Source organism: Acanthochromis polyacanthus, chromosome 12 (assembly GCF_021347895.1).
Source record: "Acanthochromis polyacanthus isolate Apoly-LR-REF ecotype Palm Island chromosome 12, KAUST_Apoly_ChrSc, whole genome shotgun sequence".
Classification (NCBI taxonomy): domain Eukaryota; kingdom Metazoa; phylum Chordata; class Actinopteri; family Pomacentridae; genus Acanthochromis; species Acanthochromis polyacanthus.
This window is the reverse complement of record NC_067124.1, coordinates 15965524-15987634: the sequence shown is the minus strand read 5'-3', so window position 1 is coordinate 15987634 and position 22111 is coordinate 15965524. Positions and strand designations below refer to the sequence as shown.

Genomic DNA, 22111 nt, shown 5'->3' with positions numbered 1-22111 from the left:
AGAGGGGAAGAGCACCAAAGTAGAGGGGGCTTGAGGAGGGGAGTAAACTGGAGGGCAGATGGAACAGTACAAAAGAGAAATAGATGGAAGAGGTATTGCAGCATGTGTCATAATCAAATCCAGCTGGACCCAAACTCAGCGACCCACTGGGAGGCAGGTGCAGGGTTACACGTAGAAGGTTCAGCTCAGGTTCAAGTTGTTCTGGACAAAAAACTAATGCACTTATGTTTAGAAACCAGGGAAAGAAACAGAGAAGGTTACATTTTTCTACAGTGTCATAAAAACAGTGGCATTTTTCGGGCCCTCAAGCTTTGATTTTGTTCTCAGCTAAGTGTGCAGTACACCAGGAACCATATCATATCAAGAAAAAAATAGGTGAATCTGTTGTTTTTTAAGGGGTTTCTCATTTTAATAAGTCACAAGTATAGCTAAACATAATGTGCTTAAGCTCATTACATGTAAACACTTATATGTTTTTATGGACCACACAGATAAAAAGAAATATACAGTGTTGGTGGAAAAAGTGGAAAAAGTAAATTAACTTACTTTGACTGAACCTCACTTGTCAGCCATAACCTCAACCAAACACTTATGTGAGTTGAAACTCAGAAGTCATGAAGCTCCCTCCACTGCTGTGTGTTCCTCCCGAACAATTAAAACCTCAGTTGTATATCTGAAAAATGTCTTACAAAGAGTGTCAAAGTGTCTTTTCTTGTCTTTGTTGAAAGAACCTCCACGGTGTTCCATGCAACCATGCAGCACAAGCGTTGAGTTGAACCTCTTATTTACCTTCGCCAGTCTGTTTGCTAATTGTAGCTGGATGCACACTTGTAGGGGAGTAGCGGTACAAAATCATTTCCATTTGTAGAACTTTACATTAAACAGCACCACATATCTGTGAGGTTACTTCTTGACCCTTTGCAGCTTCATGTAAATCAATAACTGCTGATTGTAAGTCTTAAGAGATCAGTAGCAAAATGTAATAATTTCCAGCCCCCCTTCCAATCTCTCATTGACTGGACTCTCGGTTTTCTTACTCCTCCAATTTGCTTTGGTTGATGTCATTTGCCTCAAGGTACTTTCTCCAACCTACACAGTGAATGTTGCAGTCAATATGGACATACACACGTGGACAAAATTGTTGGTACCCCTCAGTTAAAGAAGGAAAAACCCACAATTCTCACTGAAATCACTTGAAACTCACAAAAGTAACAATAAATAAAAAGTTATTGAAAATTAAATAATCAAAATCAGCCATCACTTTTGAATTGTTGATTAACATAATTATTTAAAAAAACAAACTAATGAAATAGGGCTGGACAAAAATGATGGTACCCATAACTTAATATTTTGTTGCACAACCTTTTGAGGCAATCACTGCAATTAAACGATTTCTGTATTTGTCAATGAGCGTTCTGCAGCTGTCAACAGGTATTTTGGCCCACTCCTCATGAGCAAACAGCTCCAGTTGTCTCAGGTTTGATGGGTGTCTTCTCCAAATGGCATGTTTCAGCTCCTTCCACATATGTTCAATGGGATTCAGATCTGGGCTCATAGAAGACCACTTTAGAATAGTCCAACGCTTTTCTCTCAGCCATTCTTGGGTGTTTTTGGCTGTGTGTTTTGGATCGTTGTCCTGTTGGAAGACTCATGACCTGCGACTGAGACCAAGCTTTCTGACACTAGGCAGCACATTTCTCTCCAGAATGCCTTGATAGTCTTCAGATTTCATCGTACCTTGCACACTTTCAAGACACCCTGTGCCAGATGCAGCAAAGCAGCCCCAAAACATTACTGAGCCTCCTCCATGTTTCACCGTAGGGACAGTGTTCTTTTCTTCGTATGCTTGGTTTTTGAGTCTATGAACATAGAGTTGATGTGCCTTACCAAAAAGCTCCAGTTTGGTCTCATCTGTCCAAAGGACATTCTCCCAGAAGCTTTGTGGCTTGTCAACATGCATTTTTGCAAATTCCAGTCTCGCTTTTTTATGAGTTTTTTTCAGCAGTGGTGTCCTCCTTGGTCGTCTCCCATGAAGTCCACTTTGGCTCAAACAACGACGAATGGTGCGATCTGACACTGATGTACCTTGGCCTTGGAGTTCACCTTTAATTTCTTTGGAGGTTGCTCTGGGCTCTTTGGATACAATTCCAACGATCCGTCTCTTCAATTTGTCATCAATTTTCCTCTTGCGGCCACGTCCAGGGAGGTTGGCTACTGTCCCGTGGGTCTTGAACTTCTGAATAATATGAGCCACTGTTGTCACAGGAACTTCAAGCTGTTTAGAGATGGTCTTATAGCCTTTACCTTTAAGAGGTTTGTCTATCATTTTTTTTCGGATGTCCTGGGACAATTCTCTCCTTCGCTTTCTGTTGTCCATGTTCAGTGTGGTACACACCTTTTCACCAAACAGCAGGGTGACTACTTGTCTCCCTTTAAATAGGCAGACTGACTGATTATGAGTTTGGAAACACCTGTGATGTCAATTAAATGACACACCTGAGTTAATCACGTCACTCTGGTCAAATAGTTTTCAATCTTTTATAGAGGTACCATCATTTTTGTCCAGGCCTGTTTCATTAGTTTGTTTTTTTAAATAATTATGTTAATCAACAATTCAAAAGTAATGGCTGTTTTTGATTATTTAATTTTCAATAAATTTTATTTATTGTTACTTTTGTGAGTTTCAAGTGATTTCAGTGAGAATTGTGGGTTTTTCCTTCTTTAACTGAGGGGTACCAACAATTTTGTCCACGTGTGTACAATGATTTGGTGTTGTAGAATTGTTGTAGAAGAAGATTTGAGGATAGATTAAGGATGTTTTTATGGATAAATGCAGGTAAAACAATGCAGGGTTCACCTCTTGCCAGTCTATTTCCATATGGAGCTTGCTAGATGCAGATGTTCCTAGGCATTGAGACTTCCAACAACAACCATCTTCAATCTGAACCGAAACCGCCCCAATGTTTCACCTAAAGCCAATTATTATATCAGATATCAACCTCTGGGGAACCTTTATTGGCCTAAATTCAGTAGTAGTTTTCCTATCATCAAATTCTTTCAAAGAAATGCTCACCTAAATGGCTTAAAATACACAATAGTAAGAGGCATGTGAGAGAGTCTGCAGGGTGTGATCCAGTGTGATTAATTGCTGTTAAGTGTGTCTCTTATAAGTGATGTTGTGCCTGAGAGCAGAGCAGAGACTATTACAGTTCAGACCCATACATCAGCCCTTATAGACCCGTGAATGATGACCACTCACCGCAAATGCTTGAAATGGTACAATTAAAATATGGGGGTAGCTGAGAAGCTCTGTGGGCACACCAGGCTATAGCCCCAAAAATCTGTGTGTGTGTGTGTGTGTGTTTGTGTGTGTGTCCATGTTTTTGCTACATTGTGGGGACCAAATGTCCCCACAACTGTAGGAAAACCGAAAACTATGTCACTTGTAGGGAGCTCAGTTCGGTCCCCACAAGTTTAAACAGTGTTTTCTTGGCCATGTTGTTGTTACTGAAAAAAGTAAAAGTGCAAAAACGTTTCTTTAGAGTTAGCCATTGTTTTGGTTAGGGTTAGGGTTTGGTTAGGGTAAGGTTTAGGGGTTAGATATGAATGAATGAATGATAGAATATGAATGATAGAAAAACACAGTATGTGGAGTGTGTGTGTGTGTGTGTGTGTGTGTGTGTGTGTGTGTGTGTGTGTGTGTGTGTGTGTGTGTGTGTGTGTGTGTGTGTGTGTGTGTGTGTGCGTGTGTGGCATCCATGGCCTGTGGGTAAAGTGTTGTCACAAAGCTTAAACAAATCACTTGCTATTAATTATGCATGATGTTTGATTAATACGTGACAGTTTTATCAAATAGGGGCATTTACTATGTGCCAGGATTCCCATTATTGGAAATTATTGTTGAATTAAAAGAGGTGCTTAATCTGGCCAAAATTCATTACTTGGTTTAAATTCACATCAAGAGTTCAAGTGACTGAGTATAAACAACTTAAGGGGATTCGTATATGATTTCTTTCTTAACCCAGTGACTTAATCATGGTTTCCATTTGAGTTTCTGCATAAATGATAATCATAATAAAATCAGTACTGACATATGAAACTTGACCTTGACAATTTTAAAACAAAACGAGATTAATTTCCAAGTGCAAGTGCTTTTGAAAGCACATACACTTTCGTAATAAAGAGAAATACTGTAAAATTAGGTATCATTAGGCAGGAAGACAAGACAAGACAAGACAAGACAAGACAAGATAAGATAAGATAAGATAAGATAAAATATAAGATAAGATAATACTGATACTGGTCTTCCCAATAACGCAAAAAGATTTATCTAGCATCACTGGAAGATGTTGGATAATTGTGATATGTCAGTGCTCTTTAATATGATATCTCCATTATTATAAAACAAGATATAAGGCTCAGTTAAATATACATTCAAGGCAATTAAATTATGTTACTTCTATACAACCTATATGTTCAATATATACATACAATAGTGGTCCAGCTGTGCTATTTCCTCGCTACTACTCTTTGAGACTGTATAAATGTTGCCACAGTTTAATGTTCGTACAGCTATAACTTTGACAGCTTTGTCCCACAGAGAAAGATCACTTCCATCAGAGCGACACTTTTTCTCCCCCTCCAGTCAGTGGTTTATGAAATACAGCGTGGTCCAAGTCCAAGTGGAAAGTCCGAGCTTCCAGCCCTGGTGTGGCAGAATGACACGGGAATCAATATGATGACAAATGGACAACAACACCAAGGCTAAGGTTCCTGAGATGGATAGATCTGGTGTCCCCTCCTCTAATCTATCATAAAATGGAAGGGAGGTGGAGATGGCTGATGCAGGACAGCTAAGATCGTGTGTACTCAGGAGTGCAGAATTTGTCAAACCTGCTGTATCGTTTTGAGGAATTTCACAAGAAACCATCATTAATTACTAGTTTGAGTGTAAGAAATAGGTAGTATGGTATGTAGGTGCACGTAACTTTCATATCTTGCTGCTTTTCATTCTCAGTTTTACAAAAAAAAAAGAAGATAATTAAATTAATTAAAATCTTAAACAGCTTTTGCACAAACCTTGACTTTCAGGGAAAAAAAACTCCAATTACTATCTGATTTGTTTTTAGATTAAACACAATGTGAAAGTTTCACCACTTCAAGTTATTTTATGTGCACATCATACAATAATCCATGAATATAATTAACTATATCTATGGCTGCACATTTATTCCCTGCAGATCCCATAAAGTCCAGCAGATGTCAGCCTTGTTAGCAGGAACTTAACCCTGACTGTGGTTTTGGTGTTTACTGTGCAACATTAACAGCAAATACTGTGCTGTCTTAAGCTGCTTAAATGATTTATAAGTTAATCTCATTTAAAGCAACACCATTGTAACCATGGAGATTTTTTTTTAAATTTTTAATCTGAACTGAAGGTCTAAGAACAGAGGATTGTGGTTGCTGTACAGATTGTGAAGTCACTTGAGGAAAATGTGTGATTTGTGTCAGAAACATAGAAATTAAATGGATTTCACTTGACTATACCTACTGAGTACAGTAAAAGCCAAAGAAAACTGAAGTTTGGGAGTAAATGGTGCAATCAAAATACAAAGATGGTGAGTTTGTTACTAAAAAATGAAATAACAAGTATTCAGTTCCTCTTTAAACAATGATCCACCTTCTTCTGCATGAAATATCATCACATTATTATGTTTTAGTTAGTTTTTTTCCCCTTGGAGCCTTCTGCAGCTCTGCCACTTTACGAAGTTAATTTTACTCCAATTTACCTGTTCGAAGCTGCTGCTGTGTTCAATGAAAATTCCTGCTAAGAGCAAATTTTCAGAATAGACTAAATTATTAACTTGTCTATATGAATCACACCATGAAACATAATAATAAATCATTTGAGTGATGATTCCTATTAACTGTCAGATCTGAGAAGCTGTCAATTTCTTTTTTATCTCACTATACTGCAGCATAGTTTGATAATATATAAAACTTCAACAGATTTTTTACAGAACATACAAGAAACAGGCATTTCTGATTTAAAAAAAAATGTGTAGCTGTTCCTTTTTACCCTTTAACAACATCCCAAACTTCTGTTTATTTCCTGTGTTCTTCGTCACAGGTACAAACATTCTTTGAAAGCTTTTTTTCTGCTTTCCTCTAAATATCCCGGCTGGTACTCCCTTCTTCATCATAAACATGTCTTATTTCACTGTACAAATGTTCAAGTATGAGAATAAACCTTTGAATCAGTTCCTTATTTATGTGATTAACTGAAATTGTAATAATAAGTGTTACCAGGCTTTCATTTCGTTTCACCACAATCTGATCCGGGTGAATCTGAACGCTTTAAAAATTGTGGATTTTAATGTAATTCTATCAGGTTTATTGGACAGAATCTGAAGAAGTAGTCAAGATCGATAAATGGAGAGCTACATTTCTTTCAAATGTGCAACAGGTCTATAAACTAGTCGGTACTGTTTTTAGTGAGTTCAAATGTGACTTACTTGTGTCTAATTCAGTCTGTAGGAGATCGATCGTACAAAGAAACATTTACACACTTTATCCAGGAGGCAGCCGAAGGCAAACAAGAAAACGACTGATGATAATCTCAGCTTAAACCTGTATGTACAAACCAAGGTTACAGCCCCTGACATCATATAAATAATGGTAAAGCTGGGCTTTTTAAATACATATGTTGAGGCTGGTGGACAGATAACACTGTGAGATCAGGAAAAGGCCTCCAGACAAAGGATCCGATTCTTTCAATTTATTCTAATTATTATTTTAACCTTCATCCTACTGACTGAGTTACAGACCCCAGAGCTAAATTTCTTGTTATATGCCATGTTTTTCACATAAATCTATATTTTCTGAATTTTGTAAAGCATTTTCTTTTAATGATTTCGTATTATTGTTCTCTATTTCTGTTGTGATTTAAAAATACTGATGCATTGGGGTGCCAGGAGACTTCACAGGAAAACTCGTGCTTTGCCAAAGACCCTTTTTCTAAAATGAGATTAAGTTCAAAATCAGAAATGCAAGATATAATTTGATAACAATACGTTTTATGACAACCAGATTTAAAATCCATGTTGTATATTCATGATACGACTGAAACAGTGTACCTTGTATTTGACTTACATGCAGCCAGAGCCTCATCAGGAGTTAATGGGAGTGCAGTTAAAAAAGCACAAATGTAACCATGTTAAGGCTGCAGAGGGAGCAGGAAGGAGAAGCATGCAAGGAGAATGACTGGAGGAGCTGTGAGATATGTTTACAAAGACCATTAGCAAGCAGATCAAGACTGTCTATATTTTTGCAATGCTGAATTTCCCAGATTCATTTTAAATAAATAATGCTTGCTTGACTTAGCTGAACACAAAATTATACCAAAATTAAAGGATGGTGAATAAAACTTTAAGCATTAATATGAAGCTGCAATTTGAATGAAAGAAAAGTAGTTTGTTTTACACAACATGCAAATTAACTGCACATTTTATAAATTCGTCATAATCCTTGTGTCCTAATGATATAAATGATGCAGCTAAATGAATTATGTTTTAAGAAAAAAAATAAGTTAGCGTCGTGCAATGATGGTTGTTTCTTACATTATAGTTACAGTATTAAACATGTCAGTATGGTGAGGGTTAAAGTTCTTAGTGAGTCTCTCTCATGCTGCACTAAAACACACGTGGTGGACATATCTATTAAAATTTGCTTTTAATTTTTAATCAGCTGTCATCCCTGTGCACAGAGGAGATGTTTAATGTCACAACATAGCTGCAGCGTCTCCGTTCATGTAGGTCACAATGTCCTGCCAGACGTCAGGGAGCTCTGCTCTACATATCAGCGAGTCCTCGAGTTTCTGTTTAAGTGACCTGCCAACAAGCAAACATGGTCTCTGTGACAGAACCTTTAGCAGGTACATTTGTCAATTGGTTTTCTCATCCCCGTTACAAGCTCCCAGTTTATTTGTCAGCAGTATCACCATCTACCTGCATCACATCATGGTATCCATATTTCACATTTGAAATAGCTCAGAACACCCTGTTAGCCAAAACCATTCATACAGCAGAGACACACACAGTGAGCATGTGTGGCATACCATTAATGTAAATGTTCTATTGTTACCCACACACACACACACACAGACACACACAGACACACACTATCACTGTCTCTCTCCCTAATGAGCTGTGGTCTGTTATCAGTCATTACAGGAAGCCTGATTATCCGACTGGCATTCTGCACACGCTCACAGAGAACTTCCTGAAGGTGACCTTTACACGTCGCCATAGAAACCACCTCTCTCTGCTCGGAGATGCTCAGCTTGTACACAGACTGAGAGAGAGAAAGAGAGACAGAGAGAGAGAGCGAGTAATAACAGAACATTCTCTCTAAATAAAAGTGCATTAGTATTCTGCAGTGTAAAAGCTCAGGCACAAATCATTGTGTGATGGCAGCTCAGATTACTTTGTTAACCAGCGATAAACAGATATGAACTCACCTATCATGGAACACGGAGTTTCCATTTCTCACACTTAATTGGCTTCAATTACCTTAAAATTAAGGACGGTAAAGGTCCATTATTTCCTCCTGGATTTAATATAGTTTTCACGCAGCCTCCACTGTTTGAGCTAATTTAAAACCATGGCCTTCATTTATTTAAAAGATTGTGTTTTGAGGATTTCTTCTATATCTTGCATTTAACAATGTGGCCAGTAGTGCAATGTAGAAAATTAGTTACAGCAATATGATCCGTTTAAAACATTCATTTCAGTGTATTTTCCAGGAAAGACGATTTTATAACAGTAAAACGCAAACATCTGTAAAAGCAAATAGGAAAGGAATCAGAGTAGAAATCTGTGTGTATGTGAGTGTGTGTTTGTACCACTTTATGCAACAGAAGGAAGAAATGAATGTCTGCAGATGTTCGTTAAGTGGATGCTCTGAGAGATATTCTGGACTGTCCATAGATACACTGCACAACCACTCAAGAAGCAATAATCCACGAGAGCTTTAAAGGACTCTCCTGTGAAATAGTCTTGTTCTGATTCAACACCGACATAAAATGAAAAAAAAATGTACTGTCCATTTATTTATTGTCATTTTTTTTCTCTTTTTAAAAAATGTTTTTTGGTGTATTGCAACATACGTCAGGTAAAAAGCTGAAAGACACTTTGAATGGATCTCCAGCTCTTCAGGTATCATCATCTGGATGTGTTGCTCCTTTAACTACAAATCAGGTAAAACATTTCTTTTATAAAACTGGTTTTGACTTGCTATAAAGTCATTTTCCATACTGTATACTATTGCTATGTTACTGTGCTAGAAGTCATCTATCATATACACCAATCAGCCACAACATTAAAGCTGCTGTCCGGAGTTTCTGTTTGTTTTCAATTTATGTATCATTTTTTAACAAAGCTTAAATGTGTTAGTCTAGTTCGATACTATAATATAAAGTTAGTATAACGCGATATGAAAATTTATTCCTGAGCTCCGCCTTCCTCTCATAGACCCCCATGTTATTCCAAAAAGCGCCGGTTGCTGCCGACCAATCAAGTTCGAGCTTCAGCTTTGTCATGCTGTCAATCAACGGTTACGCGCACAGCAAGCAAGCCCATGCAGAGGTGGGCGAGCTACGCACTACGCAACCGCGCACACATTTGTTTTGCTTGTGGAGGAGAGAGCATCAGGGCTCAGCAACTTCCAGAAAAGTTACCAATCCCACGGCTTGTCAGGCCAAGAGACTGCAGGACGTTTTTTGGCTCGGGTGCTCGCGTCGCTCCCCGACCACGGCCTCTATAGCCCGCCTGACGGCTTCGTTTAGATGCCCGACCTCTGGAGGAAGATGTTGGGGCGTCTGGGACATACTCTTCGTCAGAGGAGTCATGCAATTCTGAACTCTAGATAGAAATAAATAAACAATGTAACACATATACACGCGTAAATGCACTAAGTTTGATAAACAACGTCATCGAGAGGGATACACGAGTGTAATCACATATTGAAACTTTACTCGTTCGTCCTAGCAGATTCATGTTATTTTGGTATTAGGACAAGTTAGACTCAATACAGAATTCTAACGTAATTCCTTTATTATTTACTAAATGTACTAAATGCAGAAGAGGGGAAAACAGCAAAACAGGCCATATGCTGCAGCACTCCGGGCACTTCTCTCATGTACTGCGCACGTGCACAAATAAAGGGGCGAAATCAGAGGGAGGGACGGTGGGACCAACAGCGTTTTGGGAGACGCTGCGATTCAAACTCTGGACAGCAGCTTTAACTGACAACTGACAGGTGAAGTGAATAACAGTCATCATCTTGTTACAGTGCTGCTCTGCTTTTTTGTGTTACATTATCCCCGTTGTGTGTTTTTTAGGATATGTCTTCTCGTTACAGTGTTAGGAAACACTTGCAAATCTAGATGATATTGTGAATGCTGCAGACTTTATGCATTTCTTTTCTAGGGGTTCCCCACACTATGTAAATATTTTGTTGTAATAGCCGTGCTTCTCTTTTGTTCTATATAGTATGCAAAATAATCTTTTTCTTTTGTTTCATACCTCCTTAGGGTTTGTGGAGTTTGTTCATTGGTGGCACAGTCAGAAACACTCAGTGTGTCCTCTGGCATTGAACCAAACTACCTGCCCGATGAAGGTCCAGCACCAAAATGTTGCACCAATAAATGCATCTTTGTCAGTTTGCAAGGTTTGAACCTACCTTTAAACTCTCTAGATCTCACTCACACTGACCAAAACCAAGAAACACAATCACATCACTTCTGTTCTCGTCTCACTGGATTGACTTCCAGTATATTTTTGGATAGATTTTAGGATTTGCAGATCACTCTTTAGGCCTTTTATGCCTCTCCTCCAGTTATATTTCTGGCTTTTTATCAGTAAATCCACCTGTATGCAGTTTAAGATCCTCGGGCCTTTTGTTTTCTCCACGGGGCCTTTTTTGGATATCTGACTTTCAAATTCCTTTGAACTGTCTTTTATTCTATTTCGTGTTACTTTTTTTTTAACATTGCTGTTCTTATAAACTATATTTTGTTCATGTCTCTTTTTTTCATCATTTGGTTGATTTGCTGCCTTGGGAAGCACTTTGAAGCTTGGATTTTGAAAAATTTCTCTATAAATAAAGATTATTATAGCTATTGTTATGTGCTGGAACAAGACAATCCAAATAGGTCTCACCTTGCAACCAACCCTCAGAAATTCATGCTCCAATTGGACCAGCACAATATTTTGCAGGTGGTTTTAATGTCGTCATTGTGCATCGGTGCACCTTTTATCTTAAATGTTCATAATCATTCAGGACCTATCAGCAAATTGCTATATTCATATTATTATGCACAAACATCTGTAATAATTAGTCACTGATATATACTACTTAGCTGCATCCGTTGTCATGCAGATAAAATGGATGCTCATTTAAAGCACTGCAACCTCTTCCTGGAGACATAATAGCATCTTTTCACACCAGAAATATCCCCGAGATGATTGCCATGGTTATGGCTCCACTGACCTTCTCTCTCACCTTTCTGCATACTAACCTCTCCTGGATTATCTCAGACATAAGACATCACACCTGCATGCCAGCTGTCAGTCTGGAACGTCTCACCTCTGCTCATTATTTAACCTGCTGGTCACACCTCGGTATATACAGGGCAGCTTCATATCACCACGTTTCTGCTACATGTCAGTGGCTGAGCCTATATTTTGCTCTGCCCATTGATTGTTGTTGCCCTGTTCCAAGTGGGTAATTACTGCAAACTGCCCTTTCACCGCTGACTGAAATTCAGCCTGATTTTTCCTGTCCTGTCTTATGAATCTATTCTGGGTTGCCGATCGCTAATCCAGTAAAGCTGCAACTCTCTTAACAGCCACTGGAAATTAATAAATGCAGATTGGAACTGCTCAGGTGTAAATAAAATCACTCAGTTTAGCTGCTGCTATGATCCCCAGTTTAATTTATATCACTGGAAAAAAGCGTAAAGGTAACATTTTTTTCTAAAGTCATTGTCAAAATTCATTCTCCCTTCACACTTACATCATATTCCCAAACCCTCATGCTTATAGAAAATGAAATGTGGTGCTGAAGCTCCAGGAGTGGGATCTTTGCACAAACTTTAAAACCCGAGAGGTTCATTTCAAAGTGTTGATTTTCATCTAATAAATCCTAAATAATGCTCAGTCTTCGCCAAGCAGGGACTGTGCATTTGAGGTATGACGTGTTTGCCTCTTGAGGTCATGCACGTACTGGTGACTAACACTTCCTTCAACAGTGTACGTCAGTAACATTAGCTAAAAATAGTTTGTCCTGGAACGTGACTTCACTTCTGGAAATGGTGTTTGGCATCACTGTCTGAGGGTTAAAGATGCACGACATGGATTGTTTCAACCTCACTATTCCTTCATCTTAGATCTTTATTTATTCCCCTTGAGAGTCAGTGTTTGCCTTCTGTTCCTATAGCAACATCTATCTATCTATCTATCTATCTATCTATCTATCTATCTATCTATCTATCTATCTATCTATCTATCTATCTATCTATCTATCTATCTATCTATCTATCTATCTATCTATCTATCTATCTAGATTTCATTCATTCATGAGTGTCATCCCTTTTCTTCCTCCTCCTGCCTTTTCTTCCTCCTCCTGCCTGTTTATTTATATTCGCTACTGAATCATATAGCGCCATGGATGTAACGCATGCGCAGTAGACAGCGTGAAAATCTGAATCATCGATGGAAAGAGAGACAGACACAGAGAGAGAGAGAGAGAGAGAGAGAGAGAGAGAGAGAGAGAGGTGACTGTAGAGTGATGGGACCCGGCTGAGGAACAGCAGCGAGTGATCCTCTCCGAGCTGCTAATGACAGGTAAATTTAGACTTATTATTATTTGATATATTATGGACGATGCTTTAGCCGTAGATTTGGAATTTGTAAACATCTTAGCGAGAGGCTCATGTTTCTGAGCGCGGAAACCTTCAGCGGTGTCATCTCTGCACATCAAAGCTCATCATGTTGCACATCTGGAAGCAGCTTTACGCATGTGGAGGAGAATGTCGAACAGATGTTTGCTTGAAAACTTAGTGTTTTTTTTTTAATTAATAGGCGTTCATCAATCAAAGTACATCAGTTAAACTTCATCCATATGATTATCTCTTGTTTTTTAGAGGTGACTTTTTATTTTCTCGATCGCTGGTGGTCACATGCTTTGATGCAAAGTCCATATTTTTTCTGAGTTGCATTGAAAAGCGTGTTTTGTGCGAGCGTGCGTGTGTAACAGTGTGTTTGCAGACTGGCGTCACGCATGACGTCTGTGTGTTTTCCTGCTGGCTGAAGGCTGGATGGGAATAATGGCGCTCAGCACCACAGACAGCGACAGGTTCAGCTCGGATACGGACTAATGTGGGAGGGTTACACTTCTAGAGCCTTATAAGATCCTTTATTAAGCAAATTCTGATTGTATTTCTCATAGCCTAGCCGGTTTACAGGCAGGGTTGATGAAAAGTATGTGATTTGTGAGGTTTATTTTAGTTGCAGCTTGTCTTTTGTGCTGCAGATAAAGAAAAATGTCAAAGTATGACAAGATGAGCAAAAACCGTCAATTCTCCCATGAGAATTGCATCTCCAGACGGTCACAAATTAAAGGAAAAGCCAGCATAAAGTGTCATGGCCATCAGTGCATATTCTCTAATTCACTAGAGCTCTATAGAATGGATGAAACACCATTTTGTCAAAAGCTATTCCCACATTTGGTGCTTATACAAACATTTCTATCTTGAAATACATCTTTATTCAGGAGAGAAATGTTTAATTATAGGATAACAGTAAAACTCTGAACAACTTAGCAATGAACTGCAGCAACTCTTCTCTCTAATAGAACAAATGGACCCAAACCATGCCAACAAAATGTCCCCCAACAGCAGAACAGAGTCACCACATCACATGGCTGTACTAGCTCAGATCTTTTCTTTAAATTGCCACCCATCTGCATATCTGTCAGCTGCTATCTGACTGTTTTGCACTCACTTACTCAGTATTATTGTTGTGGTTTTGCCACAGCTGATAAAGAGCCTTCTGCTAATCATATTCAGTCCATTAACTTAATTTATTTCAGTCACTGCTGAATGCTGTCAGGGCACTGAATAATTCTATAGGAACTGAAGTGAACTGGATGCTGTTTGAAAAAGCTTGTTATTGTTCATTTAAATATGACCTCAGTATCGGTTTTGTAACTTGGAAAGCAACTGTAGTTCACAATCAACAATCTCATATTTCCATTTTTCATTATTTGGCTGTAGGATTCGAATATTGGTGCCGAGGCTTTGCAGGATCTGGGCAGGGGCAGATGTTCATGACAGTGGTCAGCTTGCACAAATTAACCAGTAATATGATTAACGTAATGTGCCAGAGAACAGTGTGTCTCATCTTAATGTAGTATTTCACTCATCACATTCATGGGTTGCGGTCGAACACTTGCTTCAGAAGGTTCCTAATTGAGAGGTACCCGGAAGTAGCTAAGTGGTAGTCGTGATCAAAGCTGGTTGGATTGTAACAAAAGCTGCAGTAGTGCTTCTTTTCCTGCACTATGGTCCATCTTTTACAAATGGAAAGAAGGTGATTTGATTCCATAATTCCTAGTCCACACCAGATTCTATCCTCATGAATCCTCCTTCACATCTTTCCTTGACATTGTGAAGTTTTCCATCAATGTCAAAGGAGACCAAGAACAGGAGCAGACAGAGGACCTGCATTTGTTAACTATTCCACTGGAACTCTATGATATTATATACTTGCCATTTGCAGTGTATTTATACTTGGTAGGATCATTTATAGAAGTGAGACAGTGTCCATTTTGCTGACCAGTTTCTGAACATTCATCATCTTTATGGTCTAATCATGTTTGCATCACAAAAACAGGGATGAATAGAATGGTTGTCCTGCAACAATATATGTAGTATTAATATTTCACAGGATATTGCAATAATACTCTCACAGAGTGGTGTAAATAATTCCCTAATTAGTTTACCAGATAGGGTTTCCAGATACAAGCCTGATACAAAGCTGTGCAGCCACCACCAATTTATTTAATATCTCATCGCCCATTGAATCTACTGGATTGACAAAAACCAGAAGCCTGTTAAGCTACTGGTTGTGTTTCAAGTGGACTTCCTTTGTCCATTTTTGTATGTGTTATATAATGCTGCTCTGGAACCATAAAAGTCTGGGACGTGATTTTTTTTAACTCTGTTGGCATTTACAAGAAATATTACCAACAACGGGATCAATATTTTATTCCCATTTTCAGTCTAACTGTGTTGTGGTGCAGCAGAAGAGGCAGTTAGGATTTAGTACTGGCTGACAGAAGTTTGAAACAGTTTGTTTATAAGGAGGCACTGAGCTGTGTAATGCTGCTGGAGTCCAAACACTGAGGGAATTAATGTGTGTAAAATGACTTTTCTCCAGTGTTTTCTTGTCTTTTTATCACCGTTTCTATGAGAATGTGAGACTTACTTTTATAGTAACAAAGCAAACATGCAGGATCAGGTCACTACAAGGCAGTTTTATGTTCACATATATTACACAGCCTGCATTGAGGTGTTGCTTTAGTTGTTAATTTATTGCTGTTTGTTTGTTATTTGTGACAGTTTCTATATATTGTTTTGGCAAAGCAAATAAAATATCTGTCTCCTCAGACAAAAAGTATGTAATAAATATATTGCTTTGTTTGTAATGCACAGCAGAAAAAAATGGTTTTGATGCTCAGGAGGTACCATGAAGCGCATTATGAAAAGACTGCAATTCTGTGCGTGTCAGCACTCCCTGTTCAACAGAAATGATATTAAATCCAAAGAGGAATATGTCATGGCTTATTTCATAACAGCAGACAAGGAGAACGCATCATTAATCTCAATGTACTGAAGCACCGATGCCTTCAGAACAGTGTTACATAACTTTCTGGTGGAGTGTGTGAGGGTTCATGCTTGTGTGTATGCATGAATTAATGTACTGCATATGTGTGTGTGTTTATGTGTTTATGCACATGTTTATGCATGAGTTAAAGCTGGAGACAGTTTGTCCACAAACTATGTGGGTGGCTTCTGGTGTGCATTTATGCATTGGTGCATGTACTCTGTGTGTGTTCTCAGGCAGACAGATGTGAAGGATGACTTCATGCTCAGAGATCTGTGGGTCAGACTACGGTGAGCAAACTCAATCCAGTGGAAACTGCCAGCAGTATGGAGTCCGCTCCTACCTACATCAGGTAACAGGAATAAGTACAGGGCACTTGCCTACAAATATCAGTGATTCTCTCCTATGAAAGTAATAGTTTGATCCTCTAATCACTAGATCTTGATCTTTTGTTGCATCAGTTTCCAAATTTTAATTAAAAAAACAACACATTTCTGTGATACCTTCTCCAGTTTTACGAGGAGTGTACAGCTTCTATCTGGGAACGTGATGAAGATTTTCAGATTCAGAGATCGCCTAGCAGGTGGAGCTCTTTACTCTGGAAGGTGAGCGTAACCTTCAGCTGTTTTTCCCCAAACAACACAACAAGGAAGGACCTGCTGTCATTTTATGCAGCTGAAAAGACTATGACTAATCATCTGCAACTAGAACAAAAGAAGGGCTTCATAAAGCATCTTTAGACTCACATCCATGTCTGACTCCTTCGTCTCCAGGTCTGTCTCGCGTTCGGCACCCTGATCTTGCTTGCAGGCCTCATTGTTGTTTTGGTGGGTTACGCTACTCCAACCAGGATCGAAGCATTTGGTGAAGATGATCTCCTTTTTGTTGATGGGTAAAGGAACAGTTCAGAATAATCATAGGAATCACACACTCAAAATACTTAAAACTCTAATCCTAGTCACCTAACGAGCTCACACTATCTTCCCCTTGTTTTCCAACAGCCACGCTGTCAGTTTCAACCGAGCGTTGGACGTCTGTAAGTTGACCGGGGCTGTGCTGTTCTGTGTGGGAGGAACCTCCATGGCTGTGGGCCTCCTGCTGTCTGCCTTCGCCAAAAGCTACTCCAAAGAAGAACTGTATCTGCAGCAGAAGTTTAAGGAGAAGTTGGCAGATCTGCATGCAACAGTTGGTAAGGTTTCATTCCCTGCTTTCCAAACAAAGCATGTTCCTGTACAACTAAGCTGCATTCTCAATAATGTTTTAAACGAAACATATTTCCTCCATAGTAAAGTACGATGTGGTAGGAAACGCTTCAAGTTTCACTCAACTGCAAAGTCTGCATTAGTAGGTCAGAGGGGGTAATAAGTCTCATGCAGGTCGATTATTTTTAAAGCTGGAGTATGCAAGATTGGAGAAACCAACAAGAGTAAACAGGATTTTAAAAGCACAAACATGAGAGAAACTCCCACCTCTTCCCTTCAGTTCTCCCTCCAAAATGAGTGCTGCTGGAGGGTTAATCTATGAGAGAAAACACACAAATAGTCTCCATCACCACAACTTCAAAATATCCTTTTCAAAGCCAGTATAAACTAGCATAAGATGAATACCATCACGCCAATCTTGCTCACGATGCAGACAGGTGGTGAGCACAGCAATCTGCTAGCATGTTTAGCAGTGGAAGATGTAGATTTACACTCTGGTGATGAACAATGAATGCATGGGCAGATCTTGTGCAGTTTGGCAGGTAGGTTATTCACTCATCTCATGCAGATTCAGTGCAGTGATTGGATGGGTTTTTAGAGGCCATATCAGAAACCAAAAAGGCCTCTGCAATACATTGCATACTCTCGCTTTAAAACGACCATTTCACAATGTTTGAAGTTTGTCTCTTTTTGAGCGATCAGGGTAACTTCCTATCCCATGTAAAGTATGGTTTCCTGATTGAAAATGAGCAAAATATGGGAACAAAATACAAAGATTCGTTAATTAATACACGTTTTTCGATATGTGACAAGCAAACCTAATCTCCAACATAATTTAAAATGCAACTGAATTACACAGAAATGCAATGATCAGCAAAGGAGAAAGTGAAATGTTCTTGTTGGTGTTATACGGTATGATTATTTTATATATATATATGCTATTAGTATTAACTCCTTATGCTACAGGTTCCCCAATAATGAGAGCACCGACCCCCGGGGAGGGAAAGGTGCCCGTCACTCTCTCCAAAGTGCAGAACATCCAGCCAGTGACCACAAAGTCAGAGACCTGATCAATGTCCGGATGAAGGCGTATAGTGAAGTGTGTATGAGGATTGACTGCTGTATAGAAATGTGTGTGTGAGTGTGTGAGCGTGTGCATCAATCTATGTGGGCGGTTTCTCTTGTTGAAAGGTCAGCTTACATGACTTGGAGTATATTGGTTCCGTGTTTATTTGCCGTGTTTGACATTAAAGTTTGATTTTAACGTAGAGGAACAAAGTTTTTGTTGTCATCGGGGGTTTCAAACACACAATAATCCAACAGGGCACATCTTCACTCTCACGCAGAAACAAATTAGCAGAACCCATCCACAGAACAACAGCATCGTAGTTTCCACGGGGCTGTTGTTGTGTGGAGAGGATTCAACGTTTTTTGTGAAGAATGATGGTGTTACTGCTGGAGGGTGCAGAGCAGCAGATGCAGTGCTGTTTGAAGTTGTTGGTGTTTAGCCCTTATTCCCAGAACTGATCAAAAGTAGCACTGAACACAACAATCATTATCTCAGCCTGGTGAACATCAGAGGGTCGGTGTTTGTATGTACAGAATACTTAGTCGTGTACTTGTATATTCAGCTCAAGTGTTCATCCAAAGACTCACAATGAGATAGTAGATCATAGTTCTAGCCTAGAGATGCTTCTTTTTAGTCCAGATTACTCGTGACAACAACTCAAGAGACTTAGAAACTTTGCTGAAGGTTCACAGCGTCAGAACAGATTAAGACACCTTAAGGCCAGATTTCACTCTGATGTTTTCTGCTGTCTTATTGGGACTCAGAGCTTGTTTTTCTCATCAGGCAGGATCAATACATGAGATCAGACAGGCTGCAGGAAGGGACACTGCACCAGACAGAACATGCAGAGCAGGAGAGTCTGTTGAACGACCTTCTAGATCAGCCAAACTCGGCATTTATTGTGTAAACATGAATGTTTATCCATACATGAAAGCATAGATATTTTTGCAGCATTTTGAATCCAGATATTGTAAGCTACCACTTATGAGATGGAGCTGCTCGTGAGAATCAAAACTGACGAAGGGTGCGTCACGAGAGACGAACAACGTGACAGACAGGTTACATAACGGATGACGAGACACGTTCAGCTCTCCAATGAGACATCAGCAGCATCATGTTTGACAGCACTAATGTCTTGTCTTTTAAGGTTTAAAGATGCTTTAATAACTGCCTTCCTGCTTTCACTCACAAAACTTGAAATGACACAGGTTGTGTGATACCACTGCAGCGATTAGTATTTGCTTATGAACTGTATTTGAAACAGATATTACATTTTTATGTTGTTTTATACAGGTTTTGCTTTCACACTTACTGTAACCTACAAGCACAATAAGCTGTTATTGGTCATTTGTTGCTGCTTTTGAAATTCTGTGTTATAGATATATTTTAAGATAATGTCATAGATATATAGGCATTTTAAGATAATGCCTCTTTAAGTTAAGTTTGTTATTGCCGTAAGTTTGGATTCAGTTATTTTGACTGTACTTGGTGAGAACAGTGTTACAGTGGTAGTTACTGTTCAAGTGCCGTCAACCTACAAGCCTCCTACTGTGCATTAAAGCTGCATTAAAGTGTCATCTTCAAATCAACACAGAAAAAAAAAACCTCCTGTAAACAATGTTGTAGTGGTATCTCGGCTCTATATGTTCATGTAAGTTGACCTTTTGCAATCACACCCACAATCTCCACTCGTCTGTCTTTCTGCTTTTACTTTTATTCCGATTCTTTGATGCCATTTTAACACACGTGGTCTCAGATGCAACACAGAGACGTAGCTATGACCATTGAAAACAATGTACTCGTAAACAGGACATTTTAAAGGAACTTACTCAACCACGGAGCTGCAAACATAGAGTGTAGGATGAGAGCGCTCCATCTGGGTCAGAACTTTAGGAAGCGATCAGTAAATGCACCGATTTGTAGTTTCATGCCGTTTCATGCTGCATTACAATCTGAAATCCACAATGGATGTTTTATTTTCTGTCCTGAATTGAACTTTAAATGTCTCCTGTTGTGACAGTGGATTCTTCCAGTAAATGAAAAGAGCATACTGTACTGTAATTGCAGGTCAGATTGGTGCAGAACAAATATACGCCAATCAGCCACAACATTAAAATCACATGAATAATGTTGTGTACGTCAATTAAAAAAAGGTCTGACCCATCTCACCATAAACATGGGGACCTCTAGAGATCCTTTGGGTCCTGCGGGTTCTGTTTTAGGTTCATTATGGATCAAGCTTCTTCTGGTGCATCCCACAGATGCTCGATCTGATCAAATTTGAAGAGGTTGGAAGCCAATTCAACACTTCTGGCTCTTTGATTTTCGGACTGCTCCAGAGCAGTTTTTGTGGTGTGCCGGGTTGCATTAATTGGGCTGCTTGTGCTCCGTCTGCAACAACGTTTAAGTAGGTGGAATGTGTCAAAGTAAAATCCATACAAACACCAGAACCGCAGGTGTCCTACCAGAACATTGCATTGTGACAAGATGGCCAATGCTGCTCACTTCATCTGTGAGGGGTTTTAATGTTGTGGCAGGTCGGCGTAGCTGAATGTCAATAAACAGTATATCTATTTTTCAAAGAACACAATAAAACTGAAACATCTGCGGCTCAGAGACGTGTGAGAGTTGTATTCTTCCTTATATGTCACAACATATCAGCAGCAAATAAGCATAGAAGAAGCTATTTCCCTCAAATTGACCAAATGTTGTATGTAATTTGACTCTTCAATGTAAAATGTAAAACACAGGCTAGAGGTACAGGGCTAGTTCAATTACTATTCATATCTAAGCATGTCTTTTTGTTCTCAGAGATCTGGTGTATCGTCTTAACTTTAAAAGAACAGAGAAAGGTTTTACAATTACGGAATGGCAATTGCTATTTTAATTAAAAGTATTAAGGGGAAGAGTGCAAACCGCCATGCTCATCCTTCACCACACGATCCAGAAGCTCTTACTGTAATCAATCAGCAGCGTCCTTATTAGCATGCACACTCTCACACACATGCACTAACAGGAGGAGAGAAGACAGAATTGATGGCGACTCCAGAAATAGCATCTTGAAGATCATCACCTCGACCAGTCAGGCCGGATGAGTCACAAACGTTCCCGCCTCCTCCTTCTGCTTCTCCCGGTGCCTTTAGCTCTCTCTCCTCTTCCTCGCCCTCCCTCACCCATGTTCCCCAGCTCTCCTGGGATGGTGACTCACAAACGCACCGACTGCATGAATCCCAGTTTGAACAGCTGCAGGGATGAGAGGGCAGCGAGGCCATCACACACACTGAATTAGATCACAGTTCACATTACGGCTTCCTGCCTGTGAGAGGCGGTTTGTAGTGGCTTTATACAACCTTCTTTCAGGGTAAAACACTGAAGCAAAATGACTGAATGGCAGTGAAGAAATGGTCTTTACAAGGATTTTGGTTTCCTCCCTGCAAGGTTAAAAGCCGCTTAAGACACACGGCCAATTTTACAAAGACAAACTTTGAGGGATCAAACTACAAATGGACATCTAACTTTAGTTGTGTTTAGCTTACGGCATCATAAAGTAAGACAGATTTGCTTTGCACTGTAGCTAAATTACATAAAAACCATATCTGACTGAACAACTACATTTAAATTTAAGTCTCCTAAAAGAATCTAACAGTTAAAAAATTAAAAAATGCCTCAAAAGACACCGCAATAATATTAGCAAACTACAGTTATGAGTTCAATTTTCCTGCTTTTTGTCAGTTAATCAGCAGATGTCACTCTGTGTTTCCATGGAAAGGTAGTTATTTTAGGTTAAGCATGCATTAGAAGAATCTAAAAAGCCCATTTTAGCCTTGTCTAACACTACAGACCTGTCTAAAAGTAACTGCATCTCACTGAGCTGCAACACGAAAAAGCAGCAA

At 39.3% G+C, this 22111-nt stretch overlaps 1 protein-coding gene across 2 annotated transcripts in view; it reads left to right on the top strand.

Annotated features, from left to right (window-relative positions):
* The first annotated feature begins 12771 nt into the window (after positions 1-12771).
* Positions 12772-22111, top strand: part of nrsn1 (neurensin 1) — a 23884-nt gene continuing 14544 nt past the window's right edge. Inside the window, exons 1-6 of one of the 2 annotated variants that reach the window (XM_022208029.2) lie at positions 12772-12905; positions 16184-16299; positions 16460-16552; positions 16721-16839; positions 16949-17136; positions 18116-20832. In XM_022208029.2, the coding sequence (XP_022063721.1) occupies positions 16201-16299; positions 16460-16552; positions 16721-16839; positions 16949-17136; positions 18116-18219 (603 nt within the window). In that variant the 5' untranslated portion in view covers positions 12772-12905; positions 16184-16200 and the 3' untranslated portion in view covers positions 18220-20832. Of the gene's footprint in view, positions 12906-16183; positions 16300-16459; positions 16553-16720; positions 16840-16948; positions 17137-18115; positions 20833-22111 lie in introns of those variants that run through there. The other variant, XM_022208030.2, reaches the window with a different exon arrangement.